The 24,980-nt window shown below is 40.0% G+C and overlaps 2 protein-coding genes across 2 annotated transcripts; both read right to left on the minus strand.

The window, feature by feature from the left end:
* Positions 1-270: 270 nt before the first annotated feature.
* On the minus strand, positions 271-3,878 carry LOC137092502 (ribonuclease inhibitor-like). The gene is made up of 3 exons (XM_067456764.1): positions 3,720-3,878; positions 2,151-2,667; positions 271-509 (listed from the first exon to the last, which is right to left on the minus strand). Exons 1-2 carry the CDS (start codon positions 3,875-3,877, stop codon positions 2,445-2,447), a joined length of 381 nt encoding a protein of 126 aa, XP_067312865.1. The 5' UTR covers position 3,878; the 3' UTR covers positions 271-509; positions 2,151-2,444.
* Positions 3,879-3,946: 68 nt separating this feature from the next.
* LOC137092919 (NLR family CARD domain-containing protein 3-like) lies at positions 3,947-23,243 on the minus strand. The gene is made up of 9 exons (XM_067457464.1): positions 23,164-23,243; positions 22,564-22,759; positions 20,207-22,034; positions 18,811-18,981; positions 13,483-13,656; positions 13,098-13,268; positions 6,167-6,340; positions 5,900-6,073; positions 3,947-4,160 (listed from the first exon to the last, which is right to left on the minus strand). The coding sequence occupies exons 2-9, from the start codon at positions 22,742-22,744 to the stop codon at positions 3,947-3,949; spliced, it is 3,087 nt and encodes a 1,028-aa protein (XP_067313565.1). The 5' UTR covers positions 22,745-22,759; positions 23,164-23,243.
* Between the last annotated feature and the right edge of the window lie 1,737 nt (positions 23,244-24,980).

The following is a 24,980-nucleotide window of genomic DNA, read 5'->3' on the forward strand; positions in this document are numbered from 1 at the left end:
ACTTTTTGTGTTTCGTTGCCTCTTCTTGACGGATCGCTTCCTATTCTCCTGAGTTGTAAGTCGCTTTAGATAAAAGCGTCTGCTAAATGCATAAATGTAAATGTTACGGATGAGTTGAATCAAACATTATTATATTTGTAGGCCTGATACTGAAGAGCCTGAAGATTTCTGCTGACAGACTCATCTGAGCTCTTCCTCTGTTCCTCCTTTACATAAAACAAAACCATCATTTGGCTGAACACTAAACCAACATTAATCCTCAATATCACATGTTTCTGATACGCATGCTAACACACACGCTGCTTTATTTAACCGTAAAGTCTGAGTCTCTTCCAGCTGTATAAACACATTTACACATTAATCACACATTTATTTCTCCTCATAGACACAGTAGTGAAGCTCTTCTGTGATCAGCTGATGGTTTCTGATCCTCTCATGACCGCTTCAGAGATTTAAACCATGATGTAATCGATCCCTCAGAGACGTTTGGTGATTGATCTTCATCTATGCTGTAAGGAGGAACCAGAAGAGAAAGCAATCAGTGTTCAGTGGAACAAAGTGTGAATTATTTATATTTCAATGAGTAAAAAGAAGTGTCATTAAATTCCTGTAATCAGATTAATCACTGCTTTACATTATCCTGCAGAGATATTCCTCAATCAGTGTTTGTGCATTAAATACTCTAGATATAAAACATGAATGGGGTTCATGTGTGTGAGTGTGTGCGCGTGTTTTGTGTGTGTGTTTGAGTGTGTGTGTGTGTGTGTGCGCGTGTTTTGTGTGTGTGTTTGAGTGTGTGTGTGTGTGTGTGTGTGTGTGTGTGCGCATGTTTTGTGTGTGTGTTTGAGTGTGTTTGTGTGTGCGTGTGTGTGTGTGTGTGTGTGTGTGTGCGCGTGTTTTGTGTGTGTGTTTGAGTGTGTTTGTGTGTGTGTGTGTGTGTGTGTGTGTGTGCGCGTGTTATTGTGTGTGTGTTTGAGTGTGTGTGTGTGTGTGTGTGTGTGTGTGTGTGTGTGTGTGTGTGTGTGTGTGTGTGTGTGTGCGCGCGTGTTATTGTGTGTGTGTTTGAGTGTGTGTGCGTGTGTGCATGTGTGCGTGTGTGTGTGTGTGTGTGTGTGTGTGTGTGTGTGTGTGCACGTGTTTTGTGTGTGTTTGAGTGTGTGAGTGTGAGTGTGTGTGTGTGTGTGTGTTTGTGTGTTTGTGCGTGTGTGCATGTGTGTGTGTGTGTGTGTGTGCGTGTGTGCTTGTTTTTGTGACATATCAGGACAAAAATGTGTATAATAACATGTGTATGACACAGGTATTACACAAAATGGTGACATATCAGGACATTACCCCATGTCCCCACTTTTCAAAATGCTTATAAATCATACAGGATGAGTTTTTTTGAAAAAGTAAAAATGCAGAATGTTTCCTGTGATGGGTAGGTTTAGGGATAGGGGCAGTGTAAGGGGATAGACAATACGGTTTGTACAGTATAAAATCCATTACGCCTATGGAATGTCCCCACAATTCACAAAAACAAACATGTGTGTGTGTGTGTGTGTGTGACTGCAGAAGGACCTGCAACTCCTATTGAGTCTCTGTAAAGGAGAAACTCATGCTAATGAGTGTACGGCGTGTGGAATAAACCACAGCGATCAAACACAAATGTTATCTTCAGCTCAAACCTGTCAGTTAAACTTCCACTAGTTAAAGCCGTTTGTCCTCTAGTTTACACATGTTTGTAGAGCTCTTAGTAAATCACTGACAGTAAAGTGTGTGTAAAGTGTGTGACGTGTTGCTAGTCACAGTAAAAACACACTCGAGACAGAGACATTTCTCATGTGAGGCTGGACGGCTGTAGCTGAAGCTGAACTGATTTTAGCAGCGTTTTCCTACAATCTGACCAAGTCTATGTTCAAACTGAAATGATTCTCTATTACTGACACAGGTAATAAAGCAGGTGTTGTGTGTAAAGCTGTGGCTGTGTGCTTTTGTTCTCTTTCCTCCTTTCTGTTAAACATTTTAATCAACTTTACATTTTGTTCTCACACAAACCCTTTGTTGTAATAAAGCTCAATGATAATTTCCTTTCCTGAATATCTGAAAGGTTTGTCCTCATATCAGAGGTAAATGAAGCTCTCTTTAATATCACAATGATGTTTCCTCACCTCAGGACACAGTTTGAGTCTCGTAGCTCGTCTCTGAGCCGCTGCTTTGAGTCTCCGATCTTATTGCCTCTCAGATCAAGCTCTTTTAAAAACTGCAGAGCTTTAGAGTTAGTCAAAGACTGAGATAAAGAAGAAACGTCTGTAATGCCACAGCTCTGTAGACTAGAAAGACACAAACAGAGGAAGAGAGATTATCTCACAAACAAATCATTAAGATGAAGAATTTTAAACAGATATAATGTGAACTCAGGCTCTTCATGAGATATTGAGTATAAAGTGTCTTAGTTTAAACTGTTAAAATGATTTAAGCACTTTTTCTTTCTTGTCTGTGAATGTGACTGACCTCAATCTCTCCAGTTTACAGTGTGAATCCTTCAGTACGGCACATAAGGGCTTCACTCCAGAGTCTCCTAGTGTATTCCAGCTCAGGTCCAGCTCTCTCAGGTGTGATGGGTTTGATTTCAGAGCTGAAGTCAGGATGAGACTCTGTTCCTCTGTAATACTGCATCCTCTCAGACTGAAGACAGCAAGAGAAAATGACTCAGATCTGTGATGATCATCTTATTGAAGAGCTACAGCATATAGTCTGTCATTTAGTCTATAGTTTCCATATTCAGCTTGTAATCGTGTCACACTAGTTCTGCAGCAGATGTAAATCTCATGATATTTCTGCAGATCAACATGTAGGGTAAGATGGAGAAGACGCTGCCCTTCAGGACAATGTGGATTTACTGTTAAAGTTTAACATATTTAAAGAGAAGTTTAGCATCTGCAGGATATGATGCCTCAGCCCCATAAACGCTCATATAACTCTTAATAATATTTATACATATATTAAAGTGTCATTAATGTAAAATACTAAATCAGCTATTCTATTTAAAATGACATTTTGACAATTTAGTTTAATAATTGAATAACCGATGAGAGACAAAGCAGAATACCAGTAAAAGAGATTCATCTGAAAGGTAAAATTATTCTGTGACGAATGTACAGGCGTATGAATATTTACATATTTAATAGCTCATATTTTAACTGAAGATGTGTCATAGAAACACTTCTAATTTGATCTTTTTACTTCAAAATAAAAACTATAACTGTAACTCCACAAATATAAAAACATGAATGAGTCCACAAATCCCTCATTAACAAATAGACACAAACTTTGGTATTCAACATAATACAATGTCACTGATAAATATTTTCCAGACACAAAATGAGAGAAATTAACCTCAAAACCTCACAAATGTTGATATTCAGATGAAATTAAAATATTAAAAATAGCGTAGGCATTCATCAAAAGTGCTGAGATGAGATTTTGTCTCGTCTGCGGTCAGGTGAAAAACATTAAGGTGGCGGGTCATCTTACCCCGGGGTCATCTTACCCAGACTCACACAATCAGTTCATTGTTTCAAACACTTGAAATGTAATTATTTATTAGTTAAAAACTGAATTGTACTTGTGACCAATGGCAAAGGCCAGAAGATGCAATGCTGCGGTATAAATGATGTGACTTGAGCTAAACAGTGAACTGTAATCTCACTGTAACTGTACAGTATAATGATACTAACTGTAGTTTCTCCAGCTGTGATTGTGGGTTCATCAGTAGATCACTGAGGTTTCTCACTCCACAGTCTCCTAGTTTATTCCCACTCAGGTTCAGCTCTCTCAGGTGTGATGGGTTTGATTTCAGAGCTGAAGTCACAGCAGAAAAACCTTCATCTGTCATACCACAGTATTTTAACCTACATTAGGAGAAATGAGGAAAACAACCTCTTTATTCTGTTTCATTCAAATATCAAAACACTTTTTCTTTCTTGTCTGTGAATGTGACTGACCTCAATCTCTCCAGTTTACAGTGTGAATCCTTCAGTACGGCACATAAGGGCTTCACTCCAGAGTCTCCTAGATTATTCCAGCTCAGGTCCAGCTCTCTCAGGTGTGATGGGTTTGATTTCAGAGCTGAAGTCAGGATGAGACTCTGTTTCTCTGTAATACTGCACACACTCAGACTGAAGACAGAAAGAGAAAATGACTCAGATCTGTGATGATCATCTTATTGAAGAGCTACAGCATATAGTCTGTCATTTAGTCTATAGTTTCCATATTCAGCTTGTAATCGTGTCACACTAGTTCTGCAGCAGATGTAAATCTCATGATATTTCTGCAGATCAACATGTAGGGTAAGATGGAGAAGACGCCGCCCTTCAGGACAATGTGGATTTACTGTTAAAGTTTAACATATTTAAAGAGAAGTTTAGCATGTGCAGGATATGATGCCTCAGCCCCACAAACTCTCATATAACTCTTAATAATATTTATACATATATTAAAGTTTCATTAAAGGTGCCCTATGCAACTTTCCGTCCACTGGAGGGCGCCTATTCAAAACAAAGGCGTAGTTTGATGACGCCAAGTGTGAGCGCAGTATCTTGAGAAATGTGGTCTTCACCTCACAGCCGGTGGAAAATGGGACTCGGGCAGAAATCATGTTCATGGATGCGGTTATTAATGTTAATGCAATTGTAATGCAGAGCAGGAGCGAGTGTTGTGGAGCTGAGCACGGCCGCTGGAGTGATTGTTATACAAACACACGGCTCATGAACACTGGGACTTTTATTATGACGGGACGGGACACAGTCGCCTCCACTTTTTCTGGTCATGACTATAAGGTAAAGCCAGCAGCTCTGTTTATCATATTAGACACATTTAAGTGTGTTTAAAATGATGTTATGACGTTCCTCTGTGCGTTCGCTCGGCGCTGCTGTGACATGTTCACACTGCTAAGAGAAAAGCGCTTCTGCAGAATAAAACCGAGGGTAGCGCAGATATGACGCCATTGACAGGCGACTTCCTCAGACGCTATCACGAAACGTCCCGGTCCTCAGTTAAAATAGCATTTTTCTCACAATTTACAAATAGTTGGAAACATTTTGGACATTGTAAGTACTCAACTGAACAAAATATATAACACTGACCTAGTGGTTTTTGGATATTTTACTGCAAAAATACCACATAGTGCACCTTTAATGTAAAATACTAAATCAGCTATTCTATTTAAAATGACATTTTGACAATTTAGTTTAATAATTGAATAACCGATGAGAGACAAAGCAGAATCCCAGTAAAAGAGATTCATCTGAAAGGTAAAATTATTCTGTGACGAATGTACAGGCGTATGAATATTTACATATTTAATAGCTCATATTTTAACTGAAGATGTGTCATAGAAACACTTCTAATTTGATCTTTTTACTTCAAAATAAAAACTATAACTGTAACTCCACAAATATAAAAACATGAATGAGTCCACAAATCCCTCATTAACAAATAGACACAAACTTTGGTATTCAACATAATATAATGTCACTGATAAATATTGTCCAGACACAAAATGAGAGAAATTAACCTCAAAACCTCACAAATGTTGATATTCAGATGAAATTAAAATATTAAAAATAGCGTAGGCATTTATCAAAAGTGCTGAGATGAGATTTTGTCTCGTCTACGGTCAGGAGAAAAACATTAAGGTGGCGGGTCATCTTACCCCGGGGGTCATCTTACCCAGACTCACACAATCAGTTCATTGTTTCAAACACTTGAAATGTAATTATTTATTAGTTAAAAACTGAATTGTACTTGTGACCAATGGCAAAGGCCAGAAGATGCAATGCTGCGGTATAAATGATGTGACTTGAGCTAAACAGTGAACTGTAATCTCACTGTAACTGTACAGTATAATGATACTAACTGTAGTTTCTCCAGCTGTGATTGTGGGTTCATCAGTAGATCTCTGAGGTTTCTCACTCCAGAGTCTCCTAGTTTATTCCCGCTCAGGTCCAGCTCTCTCAGGTGTGATGGGTTTGATTTCAGAGCTGAAGTCACAGCAGAACAACCTTCATCTTTCATACCACAGTCTCTTAACCTACATTAGGAGAAATGAGAAAAACAAACTCTTTATTCTGTTTCATTCAAATATCAAAACACTTTTTCTTTCTTGTCTGTGAATGTGACTGACCTCAATCTCTCCAGTTTACAGTGTGAATCCTTCAGTACGGCACATAAGCGCTTCACTCCAGAGTCTCCTAGTTTATTCCCGCTCAGGTCCAGCTCTCTCAGGTGTGATGGGTTTGATTTCAGAGCTGAAGTCAGGATGAGAATCTGTTTCTCTGTAATACTGCATCCTCTCAGACTGAAGACAGAAAGAGGAAAATAACTCAGATCTGTGATGATCATCTTATTGAAGAGCTACAGCAGGCTTTTTGTTTCAAATTGTCAAACCAGGAGAGAGATCGAGTGAGTGATAGGGAAAGGCCCGTCTCTCGCCCTCAGCCGGATCCATTCACGAGCCCCATGGAATAGTGTGTGCTGGTCATTGGAAGTAAGCAAGACGAGCGCATAACATTTTAACTGTGAACAATTCCCAATGCTCACACTCGGCCTGTTCCAACATAAGGGCAGTGTGTTCTTCCCCCAAACAAACAAAGCAATACTGATGTGTGTCTGATTCAGCCATAGGACGTGGCTACTCACAGGAGAAGAGCGTCGGTCAGAGAAGGAGCTCGAATCGCAAGTAAGTCTATCCGAAATACTCTGTATTTGCTGTATTGCTTGACGTTTTAATTACTAGAAGGAAGATACATTTTCGTTTCTGCACTTATTCTTTTTATTCATAACTTTGTTCCGTGAGCTACTCACAAATTGCACTTTAACCAGGGCAGTTTGAAGCGCGCTGTACGCAATCACCAGCCGTTATTAAATGGACTGCATTTATATATATATATTAAATAATAATTGTTGGCTTTTAGCACAGGTAGTGAGTGATAGTTTGGTTTCGATTTGAGTCGTTGGCAGACCGTTGCGTTGATTAATCTTTGGGATAATTATAAGGGCGGACTGTATATTTAAAGCCGAGCAAGTTAGCCGGCCATTAGGAGAAGCGCGTCGGTCAGAGAAGGAGCTCGAATCGCAAGTAAGTCTATCCGAAATACTCTGTATTTGCTGTATTGCTTGGCGTTTTAATTACTAGAAGGAAGATACATTTTCGTTTCTGCACTTATTCTTTTTATTCATAACTTTGTTCCGTGAGCTACTCACAAATTGCACTTTAACCAGGGCAGTTTGAAGCGCGCTGTACGCAATCACCAGCCGTTATTAAATAATAATTGTTGGCTTTTAGCACAGGTAGTGAGTGATAGTTTGGTTTCGATTTGAGTCGTTGGCAGACCGTTGCGTTGATTAATCTTTGGGATAATTATAAGGGCGGACTGTATATTTAAAGCCGAGCAAGTTAGCCGGCCATTAGGAGAAGCGCGTCGGTCAGAGAAGGAGCTCGAATCGCAAGTAAGTCTATCCGAAATACTCTGTATTTGCTGTATTGCTTGGCGTTTTAATTACTAGAAGGAAGATACATTTTCGTTTCTGCACTTATTCTTTTTATTCATAACTTTGTTCCATGAGCTACTCACAAATTGCACTTTAACCAGGGCAGTTTGAAGCGCGCTGTACGCAATCACCAGCCGTTATTAAATAATAATTGTTGGCTTTTAGCACAGGTAGTGAGTGATAGTTTGGTTTCGATTTGAGTCGTTGGCAGACCGTTGCGTTGATTAATCTTTGGGATAATTATAAAAGCGTCCACACCTGCTATCCCTCAAGCAGTGATCAGTGTGTATTTAATAAACGTGTCAGCGCTGTCGCGGTAGCGTCAGCGGGAGCGTTCAGCCCTCGTGTTCAGCCGCCTCGTGTGAAGACCGACAAGTGTAAAGACATTCGTTTTCGACTCGACCTACGATCGACTCCACCGTAGAACGAACACCGAGAACGCACTTAAGTATTTATTTATTTCTCTATCCTCTTTCTCCTTCTCTCTCTCTTCTCACAATGTGCTTTCAATACATACCCACTATTTCTACCCCTCGCTCCACTATCAGACGCAGACGGCAGCGCAACACTGCTAATCTGCGTCTTATTCCTTCCTCTACTAATATCCCTCCCTCCTTTTCTCTGGGTCTATGGAATTGTCAGTCAGCTGTAAACAAAGCTGACTTCATTCCAGCCTTCGCCACTCATTCCAATCTGAATATCTTGGCCTTGACTGAGACCTGGATCCGTCCAGAAGACTCAGCAACACCTGCTGCTCTCTCTAACAATTTCTCCTTCTCACACACCCCTCGCCACACTGGCAGAGGTGGAGGTACAGGTTTTCTTATCACAAACAATTGGAAATACTCAACCCACACCTCTCTCTGTAATAACATCTCATTTGAATACCATGCTATTACAGTTACAGCTCCTGCTAAAATCCATCTTGTAGTCATTTACCGCCCTCCAGGTCAATTGGGCACATTTGTTGAGGAACTAGATGTGCTGCTATCCTCATTCCCTGAGGACGGCAGCCCACTTGTAATCCTTGGTGATTTCAACATCCACCTGGACAAACCGTATGCTACAGATTTTCACTCCCTTCTATCCTCATTCGATCTCAAACTTCTTACTACCTCACACACACACAAATCTGGCAACCAACTTGACCTCATCTACATACGCAACTGCACTACAGAAAACACTTTGGTCAAACCCTTACACTTCTCGGATCACTACTTCATCACATTTAATATACATCTCACTACTCTTATGCTTCCACCTCCTCTACCAGTTAGTTTCAGACGAAACCTGCGTTCTCTTTCTCCCTCTCACCTCTCCTCCGTTGTGTCATCCTCTCTTCCGTCACCCACACAATTCTCCTCTATGGATGTCAACACTGCAACAGACACTTTATGTTCCACTTTAACCACTTGTCTAGATACTATCTGCCCTCTGTCTTCTAGGCCAGCTCGCGCTACTCCCTCTAACCCTTGGTTATCTGATGTTCTTCGTGAACACCGGACCAAACTTAGGGCAGCAGAGAGAAAATGGCGCAAATCAAACGACCCATCTGACCTGAGTAAGTACCAATCTCTGCTCATTTCCTTCTCACAGGACGTCCATACAGCTAAATCCGCATATTTCCACAACAAAATCAACACCACCTCAGACTCACGCACACTTTTCAGAACTTTCACCTCTCTCCTCTGTCCCCCTCCACCACCTCCCACCACCTCTCTTTCTGCAGACGATCTTGCCAATTTTTTCACAAACAAAACCACACTCATCAGCAGTCAGTTCACACCTCCACACAGACACACTTTTGAATCAGCCACTTCCACAGCCAAACATCTTCTCTCCTCCTTCTCTACACTCACTGAGGACGAAGTATCTAAGCTTCTCCTCTCCAGCCATCCCACTACCTGCCCTCTAGATCCCATCCCCTCACATCTCCTACAAGCCATCTCCCCTACACTCTTACCAGCACTCACACACATCATCAACACATCTCTCTCCACCGGCATCTTCCCCACCACATTCAAGCAGGCTCGGGTAACCCCACTGCTTAAAAAACCCACATTAGACACATCACTTGTAGAGAACTACAGACCTGTTTCTCTCCTACCATTCATTGCGAAAACACTTGAAAGAGTTGTTTTCAACCAGGTCTCATCTTTCCTCTCACAGTCTAATCAACTGGACGTAAACCAGTCAGGCTTCAAAAAGGGCCACTCAACTGAGACGGCATTATTGTCAGTTACTGAAGCCCTGCGGCTGGCTAAAGCTGCATCTAAATCATCGGTCCTCATCCTCCTTGATCTGTCTGCTGCCTTTGACACTGTGAATCATCAGATTCTTCTGTCCACCCTCTCATCACTGGGCATCACAGGGACTCCACTCCACTGGTTTGAGTCCTATCTCACAGGTAGGTCTTTTAAGGTTGCCTGGAGAGGAGAGGTATCCAAAACACATCAACTGACCACGGGGGTTCCTCAGGGCTCAGTGCTTGGACCTCTCCTCTTCTCCATTTACACTACATCACTGGGACCCATCATTCAGGCACATGGTCTCTCTTATCATTGCTATGCTGATGACACACAGCTCTACCTCTCATTTCAACCAGATGATCCCACAGTAGCTGCACGAATCTCAAACTGTCTGGCGGACATCTCGGCATGGATGAAAAAACATCACCTGCAGCTCAATCTAGCAAAGACTGAGCTGCTTGTTTTCCCTGCTAACCCCACCATACAACACGATTTTACCATCCAGCTAGGTTCATCTCTGATTACTCCTTCGGGGTCGGTCAGAAATCTTGGAGTAATCTTTGATGACCAGCTGTCCTTCAAAGACCACATCTCGAAGACGGCTCGGTCATGCAGGTTTGCATTGCACAATATCAGGAAAATCAGACCGTTCCTTACGGAGCATGCAACACAGCTTCTTGTCCAAGCCCTGGTCATTTCTAGACTTGACTATTGCAACGCGCTTCTGGCTGGACTTCCATCTTGTGCAATCAAACCGTTGCAAATGATCCAGAACGCTGCAGCACGTCTTGTATTCAATGAGCCCAAAAGGGCTCATGTCACACCTCTATTCATCTCTCTGCATTGGCTACCACTCGCTGCCCGGATCAAATTCAAAGCCCTGACTCTTGCTTATGGATCTTCCACAAGCGCAGCACCCGCATACTTCGACTCACTCCTACGCGTCTACACACCCACCAGAAGCCTTCGCTCAGCTAATGAGCGAAGGCTTGTGGTACCATCACAGAGAGGCATGAAATCCCTCTCTCGAACTTTTTCTTTCATTGTTCCGGGTTGGTGGAACGATCTTCCGTCCTCCATACGCACAACAGAATCACTCACTTCGTTCAAAAGACAGGTAAAAACTCATCTCTTCCATGAGCACTTAATCTTACATTAAAAAAAAAAAAAAAAAAAAAAAAAAAATTCCCCCTCTATTTGTCCTTTCTTCTTTCCTTTTCTGGTCTTTGCTACTCTAAGCAGTGTACACATCTTAGTATTTAGGGCACTTTTTGTGTTTCGTTGCCTCTTCTTGACGGATCGCTTCCTGTTCTCCTGAGTTGTAAGTCGCTTTGGATAAAAGCGTCTGCTAAATGCATAAATGTAAATGTAAATGTAAATAGGACGTGAACACGGAGACACACAACGCTTGTTTGGTAAATCCCTCATTTTCTTTGGTTCGTTTTCTTTTCACTTGTCAGAAAGAGTGTAGAGAAAAAAGAGAATGTTTTAGCCAAACTAACTCCTAGCAGAGAAACAGAGAGAGCTTGACACACACACACACACACACACACACACACACACACACACACACACACACACACACACACACACACACACACACACACACACACAGTATGGTCTGATACACATGTGGCACATCTATTATAGCCTCTGACGGGCGTGCTCCGATGATGTCCCAGCAGAGACTGTAAAAGTTTCAGGTCCATTTCATTGCCGTGTTACACACACACACACACACTCACACACACACACACACACTCACTGCTGTCACACCAAAGAGTGCCGAGCTTTAAATGATGTGACTTGAGAAGTCTTTATTCTGTAAAGTCAGATCATCTTCATAAGCAAATAAAACAGACAGAGGAAGTGAGATCATCATCGTTTCACCAGATCAGATCAGGCTCAGGTCAGGAAATATTATATCAGCTCCAGTAACATTAGTATTAAAGGGGTGATGAATTGAGAAATCAACTTTCCCTTGAGCCTTTGTTATAAAAGCTCATGGTAATATAAGAAAATCCTGTAAGTTTCAGAGATGAAAACTTCCTTATTAGTCAAAGAAAAGCTTTTATAGACACCAGGCCCAGAAAACGAGGCTCTCAAATAATGACGTATTAGAAGAGGAAACTCCGCCTCTACAGATAAATGTGTACGCCTGTTTCTGTAGCCCCGCCCACCTGCTGTTTCTGTAGCCCCGCCCACCTGCTGTTTCTGTAGCCCCGCCCACCTGCTGTTTCTGTAGCCCCACCCACCTGCTGTTTCTATAGCCCCGCCCACCTGCTGTTTCTGTAGCCCCACCCACCTGCTGTTTCTGTAGCCCCGCCCACCTGCTGTTTCTGTAGCCCCACCCACCTGCTGTTTCTGTAGCCCCACCCACCTGCTGTTTCTGTAGCCCCGCCCACCTGCTGTTTCTGTAGCCCCGCCCACCGACTCATGCAGCTAAACGCAATAAACAATAAACAACAATAAACACAACAATAAACACGCTGAAGATGGCAAGATAATCGTTTGTGAACAATGTTTTTATATGCGATAGTACTGCATTGTTACAGATCATTTTGATTATGTGTACGTGTGTAACAGAACATACCTTTAGCACGCTGGACTCACAAAAGCCCAACGTCCCGGCGCTGTGTGTTTTGAAGATGATGTTTGAAGAGCGCTTGCAAGTGTGTGTGTGTGTGTGTGTGTGTGGGGCCTGGTAATCCCTACATTATGGGGACAAAATGTCAAAGATGGCAATATCCAAAATCCTTGTCCTTGTGGGGACATTTTTAGGTCTCCATGAGGAAAACATCTTATAAATCACACAGAAGGAGTTTTTTTGAGAAAGTAAAAATGCAGAATGTTTCCTGTGATGGGTAGGTTTAGGGGCAGTGTTTGTGTGTGTGTGTGTGTGTGTGTGTGTGTGTGTGTGTGTGTGTGTGTGTGTGTGTGTGTGTGTGTATGTGTGTGTGTGTGTGTGGTTTGCAATTATGTCCACCGATCTGGCGGGCCAAGTAATAAAAACAATCAATCGCGAGTGGAGAGATAAATCATTGTGTTTGTTTGATAAAGACGTTTTGAGACTGAGCCCTGTCAGATAATTATTCTGGTGCCGCTTTCAAATCAATCCCTCATGAGAACCGACAGCTCATTAAATATGCAAATCTTAATTTAATTTAGTCTCCAGTGACACGCCCATCAAAACCATAAGGAGAGAGCCTCAAAACCAGTGTAGAAAAGAGCCTATTACTGATTAGTTATGATGTTTCTGAGCCAGTACATGACACCTTTAAGAGTAGAGTAAGATTATAAATGATCAATCCTCACGTCAGTGTGTTGAGTTGGCAGTGTTTATCCTTCAGTAGAGCAGAGAGCTGATTCACTCGTGTGTCTCCTAGATCATGTTCACTCAGATTCAGCTCTCTCTGGAGTAACGGGTTTATACCCACAACGCTCTTCACATACTGACAGGCTTCATCTGCAGCAGGACTCACAAACCTGCAGAAGGGAAGATGAAGCAGACTCAGTTCAGTTCTCAACTAAACCTGCTGTAATGAACACATCCAGCCGCTGGTGCTGAGGAAAACCATTTATATGATATTCGTCTTCAAATCACTGTCAACTGCGACGCAACAACAGACTGAACAGCTTATTGTTTTACTGAAATAATATTTCTATCATTTGTTTTGTAAATGATTTGATCCTGTCTCACCTCAGTGTCTTCAGCTGAGAGTTTGGATCCTGTAGTAAATCATGGAGCTCCTTCACTCCTGATGGTCCAGGATCATTTCCTGTGAGATCCAGCTCTATCAGGTGTGAAGGGTTTGATCTCAGAGCTGAAGCCAGAGCTTTATAACCTTCTTCTGTTACACTGCAGTTAGAGATTCTACAACAGAGAGGAAAATGTCGCATTTGGCTGATTAATCAGTTATTCTGAACATCACCAGAACAAAATAAATCCTTAAAGTGAAGAATTACAATTTAATATGGAGTAAAACAAAAAGACAAAAGAGAACTTTAATAATGGCCACACAATAAAAGTCCACAAAGGACCCATAGAGAAACTGTGGAAGGACCTATAATGGCCATAATTCCTCCACAGTAAAACACTCAAAGAACTACAGGAAGTGTTTAGTCTAGACCATCTGCAAAGCTGAAAGCAGAATCAAAGATACACAGATCCCTAAAAAACAATAAAACACACGAATCCTGTCACATATAATCTTCAGATTAGTGATCACTAACAGATCTCGTCCTCCTTTCTGTGTCAGGTTCACCAGCTCTAACAGACTGATCTGAATTCTGACTCTAAACTAGAGCCGTAACTAGAGCTGAGATTCATCGAAATCATCAGACACTGTTCCTCTGTAATACTGCAGACACTAAGACTGAAGACAGAAAGAGAAAATGACTCAAATCCATGTTCAGTTCATGTGCGAGTTAAATGCATCATTAATAAACGCCATACTGTCATATCACAGAATCTTAACCTACATTAGCAGAGATAGAGAGAGCAGAGAGTATGGAGCTAAATCAGTCTCAATAAAGATAAATACACACACTACATTCACATATGCACACACAAGATTAATAAATGCACACACAAACAATTCACAAATGCACACACAAAATTTAAAAAGCACAGAAGATTCACAAATGCACACAAAATTCATAAATGCACACAAAATTCATAAATACACACAAAATTCAGAAATGGAAAGAAAATTTAAAAATGCGCTCAAGATTCAGAAATGCACAGGGCAAGATTCAGAAATGCACAGGGCAAGATTCAGAAATGCACAGGGCAAGATTCAGAAATGTATTTCTGATGCACACAAATTTACCTTGATTTACAAACTGCTTGCGGTTTGTGAACTTCACTGCATTTGTGTGTGAATTTTGAGACTCCCCTGACTTGTCTCGACACATAAATGCCCTTTTTAAACAGGAAATGATCAGCAACCAATCAGATATCGCCCTTGTTTTAGCCAATCCCAAGAACACACCCCACGTGGGGGATTGTTAATTTATAAGCCAATCACATGAACGCGTTCACACATCGCGGTATAGCCTACAGGTGGTGCAAACAAGCACGAACACAAGCGTGGGCTAGTGCGGTGGAGGACTTCTGGCAGATGCCTGTATTTTCTTTCTCTGAGTTTGTCGCTGTTTGTCAGCTGCCAATGGCAATAGTAACTCACGCGCGCAAAACACAGTTAATAACTATTTGCTTGTATATCACTATATATGCTGTTTATTAGAACTCATATAGCACATAACGCCTTATAATGAGTGACCATATTCTACATCTTGATATACCTGAACAGTAATTAGAAGTTTGATGCAAAAGTCAAAAGTGAATAGAGAGAATTAGAACCAAAACTAAAGTGATACACATACACACATGCATAGGCCTACATTCTATATATATATATATATATATATATATATATATATATATATATATATATATATATATATATATATATATATATATATATATATATATATATATATATATGTATTATTTCTCCCAGCACTAGAGGCTCTATTGCCACATATTCCCAATTCAACAGTGTCCTGATGACGTCTTCGAGGCATGACAGCTGAAGATGTAGAAGATTTTTATTATTGAACTTAATGTAAAATAAGCTGTATATAAGACACTATTAGATATTGGCTGTTTGCTGAGGTTGTGTTTGCCCTGTATTAAGTTCATGGAGACCTTGACAACGTGCTTGAAAATGACATATAGAAGATGCATGATGGACAGAAAAAGATCTTGGAATGTGGTGACGTGTGAACCAGGAAACCAACTGGAAAACTAGCTGAAGGTTGTTACCATTTTGGGAAAGCAGCTATGTATATATGCTAGGTAAACCAAAGAACTGGAGTTGTCTCCTGCAGGGGAAACTCGGCTTTGTTAATTTGAATAAAGTCTTTTTGAAATCAAATGATCTTTGTTGGAAATGTTCTTCTTGTAAAAGTCATTTCCCAAAGACCAGATGGAGGGATCGCTGCAGCATAATGCAGGAGGCAAACAGTTTTCCGAGCACTTCTGTGGACACACCGGGGTCGGCGCAGAAGTCCAAGCCGCACCACGGCTGCAATGCAAGACTCAGCAGATGAAAAGCGGAACATCCAATATCACGCCGGACGCTGATGATACTTAAGGCAGGCGTACACTGTGCGAATTCAGACACTCGGGAGGTCGTGAGATATTGCAGACGCTACGAGTCATTTAATTTGATCATCGCATCAAATCAGCTGGTACACGGCACGACTGTTTGCACCGTGAGCCGGCTGCGATTACACAAGCTTTCAATATTGCTGCTATCTTCATCAGATACAAAAAAATAAAGAAAAAATGTGTGCAAAGGATTTGTTGAAAAGCAGAGAACAGTAGCCATTCCTTTCAAACGAAACAACCAGAGGGAGAGAGAAGGGTGCGCATGAGAGAGAAAGACTGTGTTTGAGTGTGTGTGTGTGTGTGTGTGTGTGTGTGTGTGTGTGTGTGTGTGTGTGTGTGTGTGTGTGTGTGTGTGTGTGTACGCTGTATGCTTGCAGCCACTGAGCTAATAATACTCATAGATTGAGCCTATTTCATGTGCTTGTGCATGATTGGGCAATAGGGTACAGTCATATCCTGGTAAAAATCAGGCCGACTCCCCGAACTTTTTAAACATGCTTAAAAATGATCGTAACTACGAGCCGAGCCGAGCACGTTAAGAGCACCTATCCAATTAACAGCATATTGGAGTGACAGCATCAGTCAGCTATTTTAAAGCAATGTTTCATTGGTTTCAATGAACAAACTTTGCACTGGTTAAGTTCTGAATGCTCTCAAGGCGAGCCGTAATCCCTGATGATGCACTATGTCAAGCATCTGTTTATATGATTTCCTGGCAGGATCATAAACTATGCTCCCATTGTCCAAATGGGATCAGATCTATATCACACCATGACACAAGCTGATTAGCCTCTGCTGATCCTGCAGCCAATGAGATTGCTTGCTCAACATTTAAATAGTCTGGTTCATTGGTAGCAGTAGGCTATCCCTGCATTTCATAGTTCTACTGAAACGCTCCACCTCCCTCTGCTAAACCTGTCTTTATCTGCAACTGGATTTATGAATGCCTATTTGTGCAACAGAAGCAGCATTCAGTGCATCCGGAAAGTTTTCAGAGTGCTTCATTTTTCCACATTGTATGTTAAAGCCTTATTCCAAAACTGATTAAATTCATTTTCATCAAAATTCTACAAACAATACCCAATAACGACAACATTATTATTATTTTTTGTTTGAAATCTTTGCATAAAAATAAAATTAAAAAAAAACTCAAAATTGAACTCAGGTGATCCTGTTTTGACTGATCATCCTTATGATTTGTTTCTACAACTAGATTGCAGTTCACCTGTGGTAAATTCAGCTGATTGGACATGATTTGGAAACGCACACACCTGTCTATATAAGGTCCCACAGTTAACAGTGCATGTCAAAGAACAAACCAAGCCATGAAGTTCAAGGAATTGACTGCAGACCTCCGAGACAGGATTGTACTGAGTCACAGATCTGGGGAAGGGAACAGAAACATTTCTGCAGCATTGAAGGTCCCAATCGAAGATGCTTGGAGCCACCAGGACTCTTCCTAGAGCTGGCCACTCCACAAAACTAAGTAATCAGGGAAGAAGAGCCTTAGTCAGGTCTGACAGAGCTCCAGCATTTCTCTGTGCAGAGAGGAGAACCTTCCAAAAGAACAGCCATGTCTGCAGCTCTAAACCAATCAGGCCTGAATGAGAGAGTGGCCAAATGGAAGCTACTACTCAGGAAACGGCACATGACAGCCAGCCTGGAGTTTGCCAAAAGGCACGTGAAGGACTCTCAGACCATGAGAGAGGAAAAAAACCTCTGGTCTGATGAAACAAAGATTGAACTCTTTGTTACGATCCAACTGGGGATCGAGCCGGGGTCTCCAGTGTGTGTGTCGGTGACGCTAACCACTTAACCACTGAAGGAGGTTGAACCCAAAGCCAGAGGTATTAAAGACAGTAAAATATCGGAGTCTTAATCTTTGCCTCTTTACTCCTCTTTACTCCAGCATCCAAAAACAAAGCAGAAAGCAGAAAAAAGTCTTAGGCATGACAATGGTGAGGCTAACATCAGTACTTAACTAGAACAAAAGGCTGTGAGGCCTTAAATAAGGTTTTTCATTAGGTGTGATTCAACACAGGTGAGAGCATTACAATAATTTAAATCAAGGAGAATTAACCTAGGTAGAAATAACGGCATCTAGTGGTGAAATCAAGGAACTTCAGATAAAACATTACACTCTTGGCCTAAATGGCAAACGTCATGTCTAGAGGAAACCAGGCACCACTCATCACCTGGCCAATACCATACCTACAGTGAAGCATGGTGGTGGCATCATCATGCTGTGGGGATGTGTTTTACCGGTAGGAACTGGGAAACTAGGCAGGATTAAGGGAAAGATGAATAGCAATGGACAGAGACATCCTTGATGAAAACCTGCTCCAGAGCACTCTGGACTTCAGACTGGCGTGAAGGTTCATCTTCCAACAGGACAACAACTCTAAGCTCACAGCCAAGATAACAAAGGCTGTGAATACTTGTGTACATGTGACTTTTATATATTTTTTATTCTAAATAAATTTACAAAGATTTCAAACAAACTTCTTTCATGCTGTCATTATGGGGTATTGTTTGCAGAATTTTAAGGATAATAATGAATTTAATCAGTTTTTGAAGAAATAAAAACAGTGATATACTCTCTGGATGCAATGTATTTTACATGATCACATCAGTGTGTCTGTGTATCTATTAGCAGTAGCAAGTACATACTTGCTCTGCAGCAGCAGCAATAATCAACAGCAGCAGTGTAGCAGATCTAGCCAAGATCAAACACATTATCATTGCCAAATTCAAAGACATGATAAAACCTATTCTGAGAGTTGTCACGAATGAAATTAATTTAAAAGTAAAGAACATGTAAAAAATATCTTCTGTTGTATCACAACTTACCTCAGTATCTCTAATTCACATGTTATATTCTTCAGTCCAGAGCAGAGCAGCTTCACTCCTGAATCCTGCAGATTATTATTGTTCATGTTCATCTCTTTCAGATTGGAATCCGATCCAAGAACTGTAGCCAGAGCTGAACAGCTTTTGTCTGTTAAGTTACAATCATTTAGCCTAAAAGACAAATAAATTACATCACAGAATTAGTTGTAACATTTTTAAAAATACAAATATTAAATATATTTGTCTTACACTATTACATTGTTTATTAATACATTGTTAGCTAACTGTGTATATGCACTATTCTGAAATCCATAATTCGACACAATCTCCTCTGATAACAAATCACTCTAAATTGCAATGTAGATGCATGTATTTTCTGTCAATCTGTTTTGAAACAATATGTATTGTGAAAAGTGCTATACAAATACATGTGAATTGAATGGACGGTAGTGGCTAATGCTGTCTTTCATTAATGTTAATCAAAGAACAAATGGAACAAAGACAATGTTAGCTTTTATAATGATTCATCTATGTTTAATTTATTATTTATGCATTAAAGATTCTAAAATGTTTGATATTCAATTTCTGTATATTTCCCACAGGTAAATATGGCATTTATATGTCACGTTCAACACAGAGGAAAATTGTGCGAGGACTCAAGTGCCGATAAATGATCATTTATTATAAAAATAAAACAAATACAAATACAAAAAACCACGAGGGGAAAAACACATAATCGTAAAACATAATTCAAAGACTCAAACATACCAAAAGGAATCACGGGGAAACCGGAGACGTAGACAATACAAGGATCAGACAAAGACTGACACACACAAGGAGCTTATAAAGGGAAGAAATCAAGAGGGAACAGGTGGGAGAATTATTAACTACTGTGTACTTAGATTTAAATTAATAATTTCATACAATGCACTTGTTGTATACATACATGTTTTTTATATTGTACTTACATTTTATAAATTAGCTGCATGTAATCACATCTGTAATTAATTTATGTAGTTACATTTATAATTAAGGTTAATGAATGTAATTATAAATTCAATTGGGGGGGGGGCATGTTTTATGAGGCCACAAAGGTGTATAATGACCTGGGTATGACTTAGGTATTACAAGGAGAGGGTGAAATATGAGGACATTACCCATGTCCCCAGTTTTTAAAATGCTTGTAAAACATACAGGATGATTTTTTTAGAGAGTAAAAATGCAGAATGTTTCCTGTTATGGGTAGGTTTAGGGGCAGTGTGTGTGTGTGTGTGTGTGTGTGTGTGTGTGTGTGTGTGTGTGTGTGTGTGTGTGTGTGTGTGTGTGTGTGTGTGTGTGTGTGTGTGTGTCTGTTATAGCCTGGAACCAAAACATAACAAAAAATGATTTGACTTACAGAGCTCTTCTGGAGGTTTTGATGACTGCTGATAATCTAATGAGACACTCGTCTGATTTCTTGAATTTCTGAAGCTCAAACTCCTCCAGCTCTTCCTCTGAGGTCAACAACACAAAGACCAAAGCAGACCACTGGGCAGGTGAAAGGTCAGATGAGAGACTTCCTTTGCTAAGCTGGGTCTGAATCTCTTTCACCAGAGTTTGGTCGTTCAGTTCATTCAGACAGTAGAACAGATTGATGGATCTCTCTGCAGGCAGATTATCTTCTAATTTCTGCTTGATGTACTGAACTATTTCCTTGTTGCTCTGGTCACTGTCGTCTTGCTGTGTTATCAGTCCTCGTAAGAGTCGTCGGCTGGACTGGAGTGACAAACCGAGAAGGAAGCGAAGGAAAAGGTCCAGGTGTCCATTGTCACTCTTGAGCGCCTTGTCCACTGCAGTCTTGAGAAAATCAATCATGGTTTCATTGGTGTTTTCCTGTTCTGTAGACTCATGATCAAACACACTTGTCTTGTTGATGTCTAGAAACAGATGTGCATAAAGGGCTGCGATAAACTCTTGAATGCTCAAGTGAACAAAGCAGTACATGGTGCCAAGAGTGATCCCTGTTTCCTCCTTAAAAATCTGGGTACACATGCCTGAGTACACTGATGCCTTATAGACATCAATACCACAGGCTTCCAGGTCTGTGTCATAGAAGATCAGGTTGCTTCTTTCCAGCTGATGAAATGCTAGTTTCCCCAGTGAAAGGATGGCGTCTTTATCCCAGGAAATATCTGGTGTGTATTCTCCATTATACTTCCGGCGGCTCTGCTGGATCTGAAAGCGGAGAAAGTGTGTGTACATTTGTGTCAGAGTCTTGGGAGTGTCTTCAGTGTTTGATTCCTGCGGTGTTTGAGAGATCTCATCAGCATGAGTGTTTTTCACATCATTATTTCTCTTCTCCTCCAGAATGTTCTGGAGAACAGTGACTGAAATCCAGCAGAAGACTGGGATGTGGCACATGATAAAGAGACTCTTTGATTTTTTAACATGATCAATGATTGTGTTGGCCTGATTCTGATCCGTGAATCTTTTTTTGAAGTACTCTTCCTTTTGTTCATCACTGAATCCTCGTATCTCTGTCAGCCGGTCGATACACTCAGGAGGAATCTTACTGGCAGCGGCTGGTCTGGTGGTGATCCAGATGAGAGCAGAAGGAAGCAGATTTCCCTTCATGAGGTTCGTCAGGAGAACATCCAGAGATGCTGGTGCCGATACATCACGCCACGTCTCATTACAGTCAAACTTCAGAGGAAGGCGACATTCGTCCAATCCATCAAGGATGAACAGGACTTTAAACTGATTCCTTCTTGTAAGGTTCAGTCCTTTTGTCTCTGGGAAAAATTGAGTTATAACGTCCATCAAACTTAGTTCTTCTTTCTCCTTTAAGTTCATCTCTCTGAATGGAAGAGGAAATATGAAGCTGATATCTTGATTCTCTTTTCCTTCAGCCCAGTCCAGAACAAACTTTTGCACAGAGACTGATTTCCCGATGCCAGCAACTCCTTTTGTCAGAACAGTTTGGATCTCCTCGTCTTGTTCAGATGCTTGAAACAAATCTGTGCATTCAACCTGTATCTCTTGTGATTGATGACGCCTGGAAGCAACTTCAATCTGTCTGACCTCATGTTCAGTGTTGACCTGTTCACTGCCACCCTGAGTGATATAGAGATCTGTGTAGATGTTATTCAGAAGTGTGGAGTCACCTTGTTTCGCAATTCCTTCAAACACACATTGGTACTTCTTCTTGAGGCCACACTTTAGCTGATGAATAAAGAACAGCTCATCTAAACACAGGAACAGAAAACAGATAGTTTTAGTCTTAGTCTTCTCTCCTACATTTATATAAGTCAGCTCTGTTAGCTTATTTACAATCATGTGATCATTGTAAATGTTTTCCTATATAAGATGAATTATATATGTTTTTTTTGTTTTTGTTTTTATTTTTAAATTTATTATTATTATTATTATTATTATTATTATTATTATTATTATTATTATTATTATTATGTATACTTGGGTTATATGTATCTATCTGTTTGTCCTGGTGACTTTATCAAATATGGTTCTCTCCTGTAATATTTTGTTTTTGAAATTACTTCATGCTGTTTATATGAATATGTTGTGGTCAGAGGGGGGACTGATTGGGGTGGTTGATTTTGTGGAAGAGTTTTTGTGTGTGTGAGTGTGTAATTGTCTGATGTTATTTTGAGGACCCACTTGAAAACGAGATGTTTCATCTCAAGGGGTTATCCTCTAATAAACTGAAACTGATATAGTAAGTGTCGATCTGACAGATGGCCATGAGTCTCTTACCTTCTAGAGCCTCAGCAGCTTCATCTTGCTTCATCTCTCTCAGGTAATGTAGTGTGAGATCAAGAGCTGCTGCTTTGATACTGCATCTATTCTCATTAAAGTCCTTCACAAAGGATTCTGTGTTCTCTTTTTGTAATATTTTCTTAAACTTTTCCAATTCACTCTTCAGAAATGAGAACATTTTGCCCTCAAGATCCTACAAACAAAGCAAGAAAAATAAGAGACAGAACACAATTTAACCAGATCCACATCCATATTTGGTCAGAACTATTTATGTATATAAATGTGATTTTTTTTCTTCTTATGTGTTTGTATTGGTATTACTGTATTGGTTTTATGTTTGTTGTGTTTTTTGGACCATGTGTGTCCTGAATAAAAGTTTTGATTGGTTGATTGATATTTACTCATTGATTAAACATTTGTAAAATAAACCAGTTAAAAACCAAACATGTCAGTTGGCTGATGTTTAACACACAAAAGTAAAAAAATAACATGTTTTCAAAAAAGAGATTTAGATTATTATTTTATTGGTTCTTAAAATTAAGAAATGTCGTTCAGTTTGTTATAAATATAAACATGTATGAAAATGTGTTTTCCTACCTTGAAGATCCCGAGGAGATTGTGTTTGAAACTCTTATGTTTCCTGTGAGTCTGAACGTCTAAGTCTAATGTCTTACGCTGAAGCCTGTTAGCCAATACAAAATATTTTCAAACATTTTTAAAAGGAGAAAACATTAGCTCTTTAAGTTTATGGTGTATCTTATTAAATATAAATATATTATGAATTCTGCACTGACGATGGGTATTTTGTTATGTTGAGCAACAGTTATATCAGCACACCAACATTGAATTTTTTTGCACACTACAAAAAATGTAATTATAATTCAAATTAAATAATTTCAAACTTTTTGCTGATGCTCCATTTAGATTTTTTAATAACACTGCTGTTTCTAAATTGGAACGAATCTATAAAGTTTCATGATAAATATTTGGCAAAATATTCTCTAACAGTGTGTGACCAACAATCAGAAACTCATGAAATACCTTTTGTTAGTTGATGGTTTTCTCTCACTGAAGTCTGGTGGTTCACCTTCTTTTGACCAGTCACTCTTCAGAGACACAGAGCTGGACACAGGTGAGCCTGATCTTACACTAATGACACAGAGCAGAAAGATAAAACACGTCACTACAGGAGATACTTCAGGGTTCATGTTTAATTAAGCCCAGTTTAACACAAACTAATTCCTGATCTGAGACCCGAATAACTGATCAAATTAAAACTAATGAAATCTTAGGAGTAAACAAACACCAGATGACTAACGTACAGACTAATGTATGCAGACTATCTATCTATCTATCTATCTATCTATCTATCTATCTATCTATCTATCTATCTATCTATCTATCTATCTATCTATCTATCTATCTATCTATCTATCTATCTATCTATCTATCTATCCATCCATCCATCTATCTATCTATCTATCTATCTATCTATCTATCTATCTATCTATCTATCTATCTATCTATCTATCTATCTATCTATCTATCTATCTATCTATCTATCTGAAAGTGAAAGGCTAAGAAATAGAGGAAACCCTTTTACATTTTAGCGTTTTGTTCCTCTAGTAGTTAAAAAAACATGCATTTTGAGGAAGAACATTGTTTTGGCTGTGCTTCAGCTCTGTTACTGTGTGGATGAATATGTTTACCCTACTGCTCATAAAACATTCACTACTAGGATTAAGAGATATAAGCAGTTTAGATGGAAAGCATCAAGCTGACTAGCTGAAGACAGATATTGTAGCTTGACATTGACCAGTAAAGAAAGAGAGAAAGAGAAACATCTGACCTTATGAAAAAAACAGGCAAGACACTTTGCTATGTGACATTAGCATGAAAATCAACATTGATCATCCCTACAATCCTCACCATGAACTTAAAATGGATTCTGTTTAATTTGACAGATCTGAAACACTTCAGACACTAGATAAGAGCAGTGTGGAAATTATTAACAACATTAACGTAAAAACTTTAAAGCTGCTGTCCGTAACTTTTTTGGTGTTCAAGTGTTTATATTGGGACTATTTCAGACCAGACTGGTAGGAGCTGCTGCGGATGAGCACAGTCTCTGCGTGACTCGCCATAGACAAAAACAGAGAGAAGTAGATCCGGCTGCAATGTTCTTCCACAAGACGCATGCAGTTCTGTTTATTAACCGCTTGAATGCAAAAAGTTATGGTCTGCAGCTTTAAGCTAATGCTTTTTATTAGTGTAAGAACAACTATGATAAGAAAAAACAACCTTTAACATTTCATTCATTAAATGACACGTACTGAATCGCAAGCTGTTTATGGTGTATGTCGGCTGTATTGTCTCTGGCGGGGACGGGGAACGGGTAGATGGTATTATCCGAT

The sequence above is a fragment of the Pseudorasbora parva genome, chromosome 11 (assembly GCF_024679245.1).
Source record: "Pseudorasbora parva isolate DD20220531a chromosome 11, ASM2467924v1, whole genome shotgun sequence".
NCBI lineage: Eukaryota > Metazoa > Chordata > Actinopteri > Cypriniformes > Gobionidae > Pseudorasbora > Pseudorasbora parva.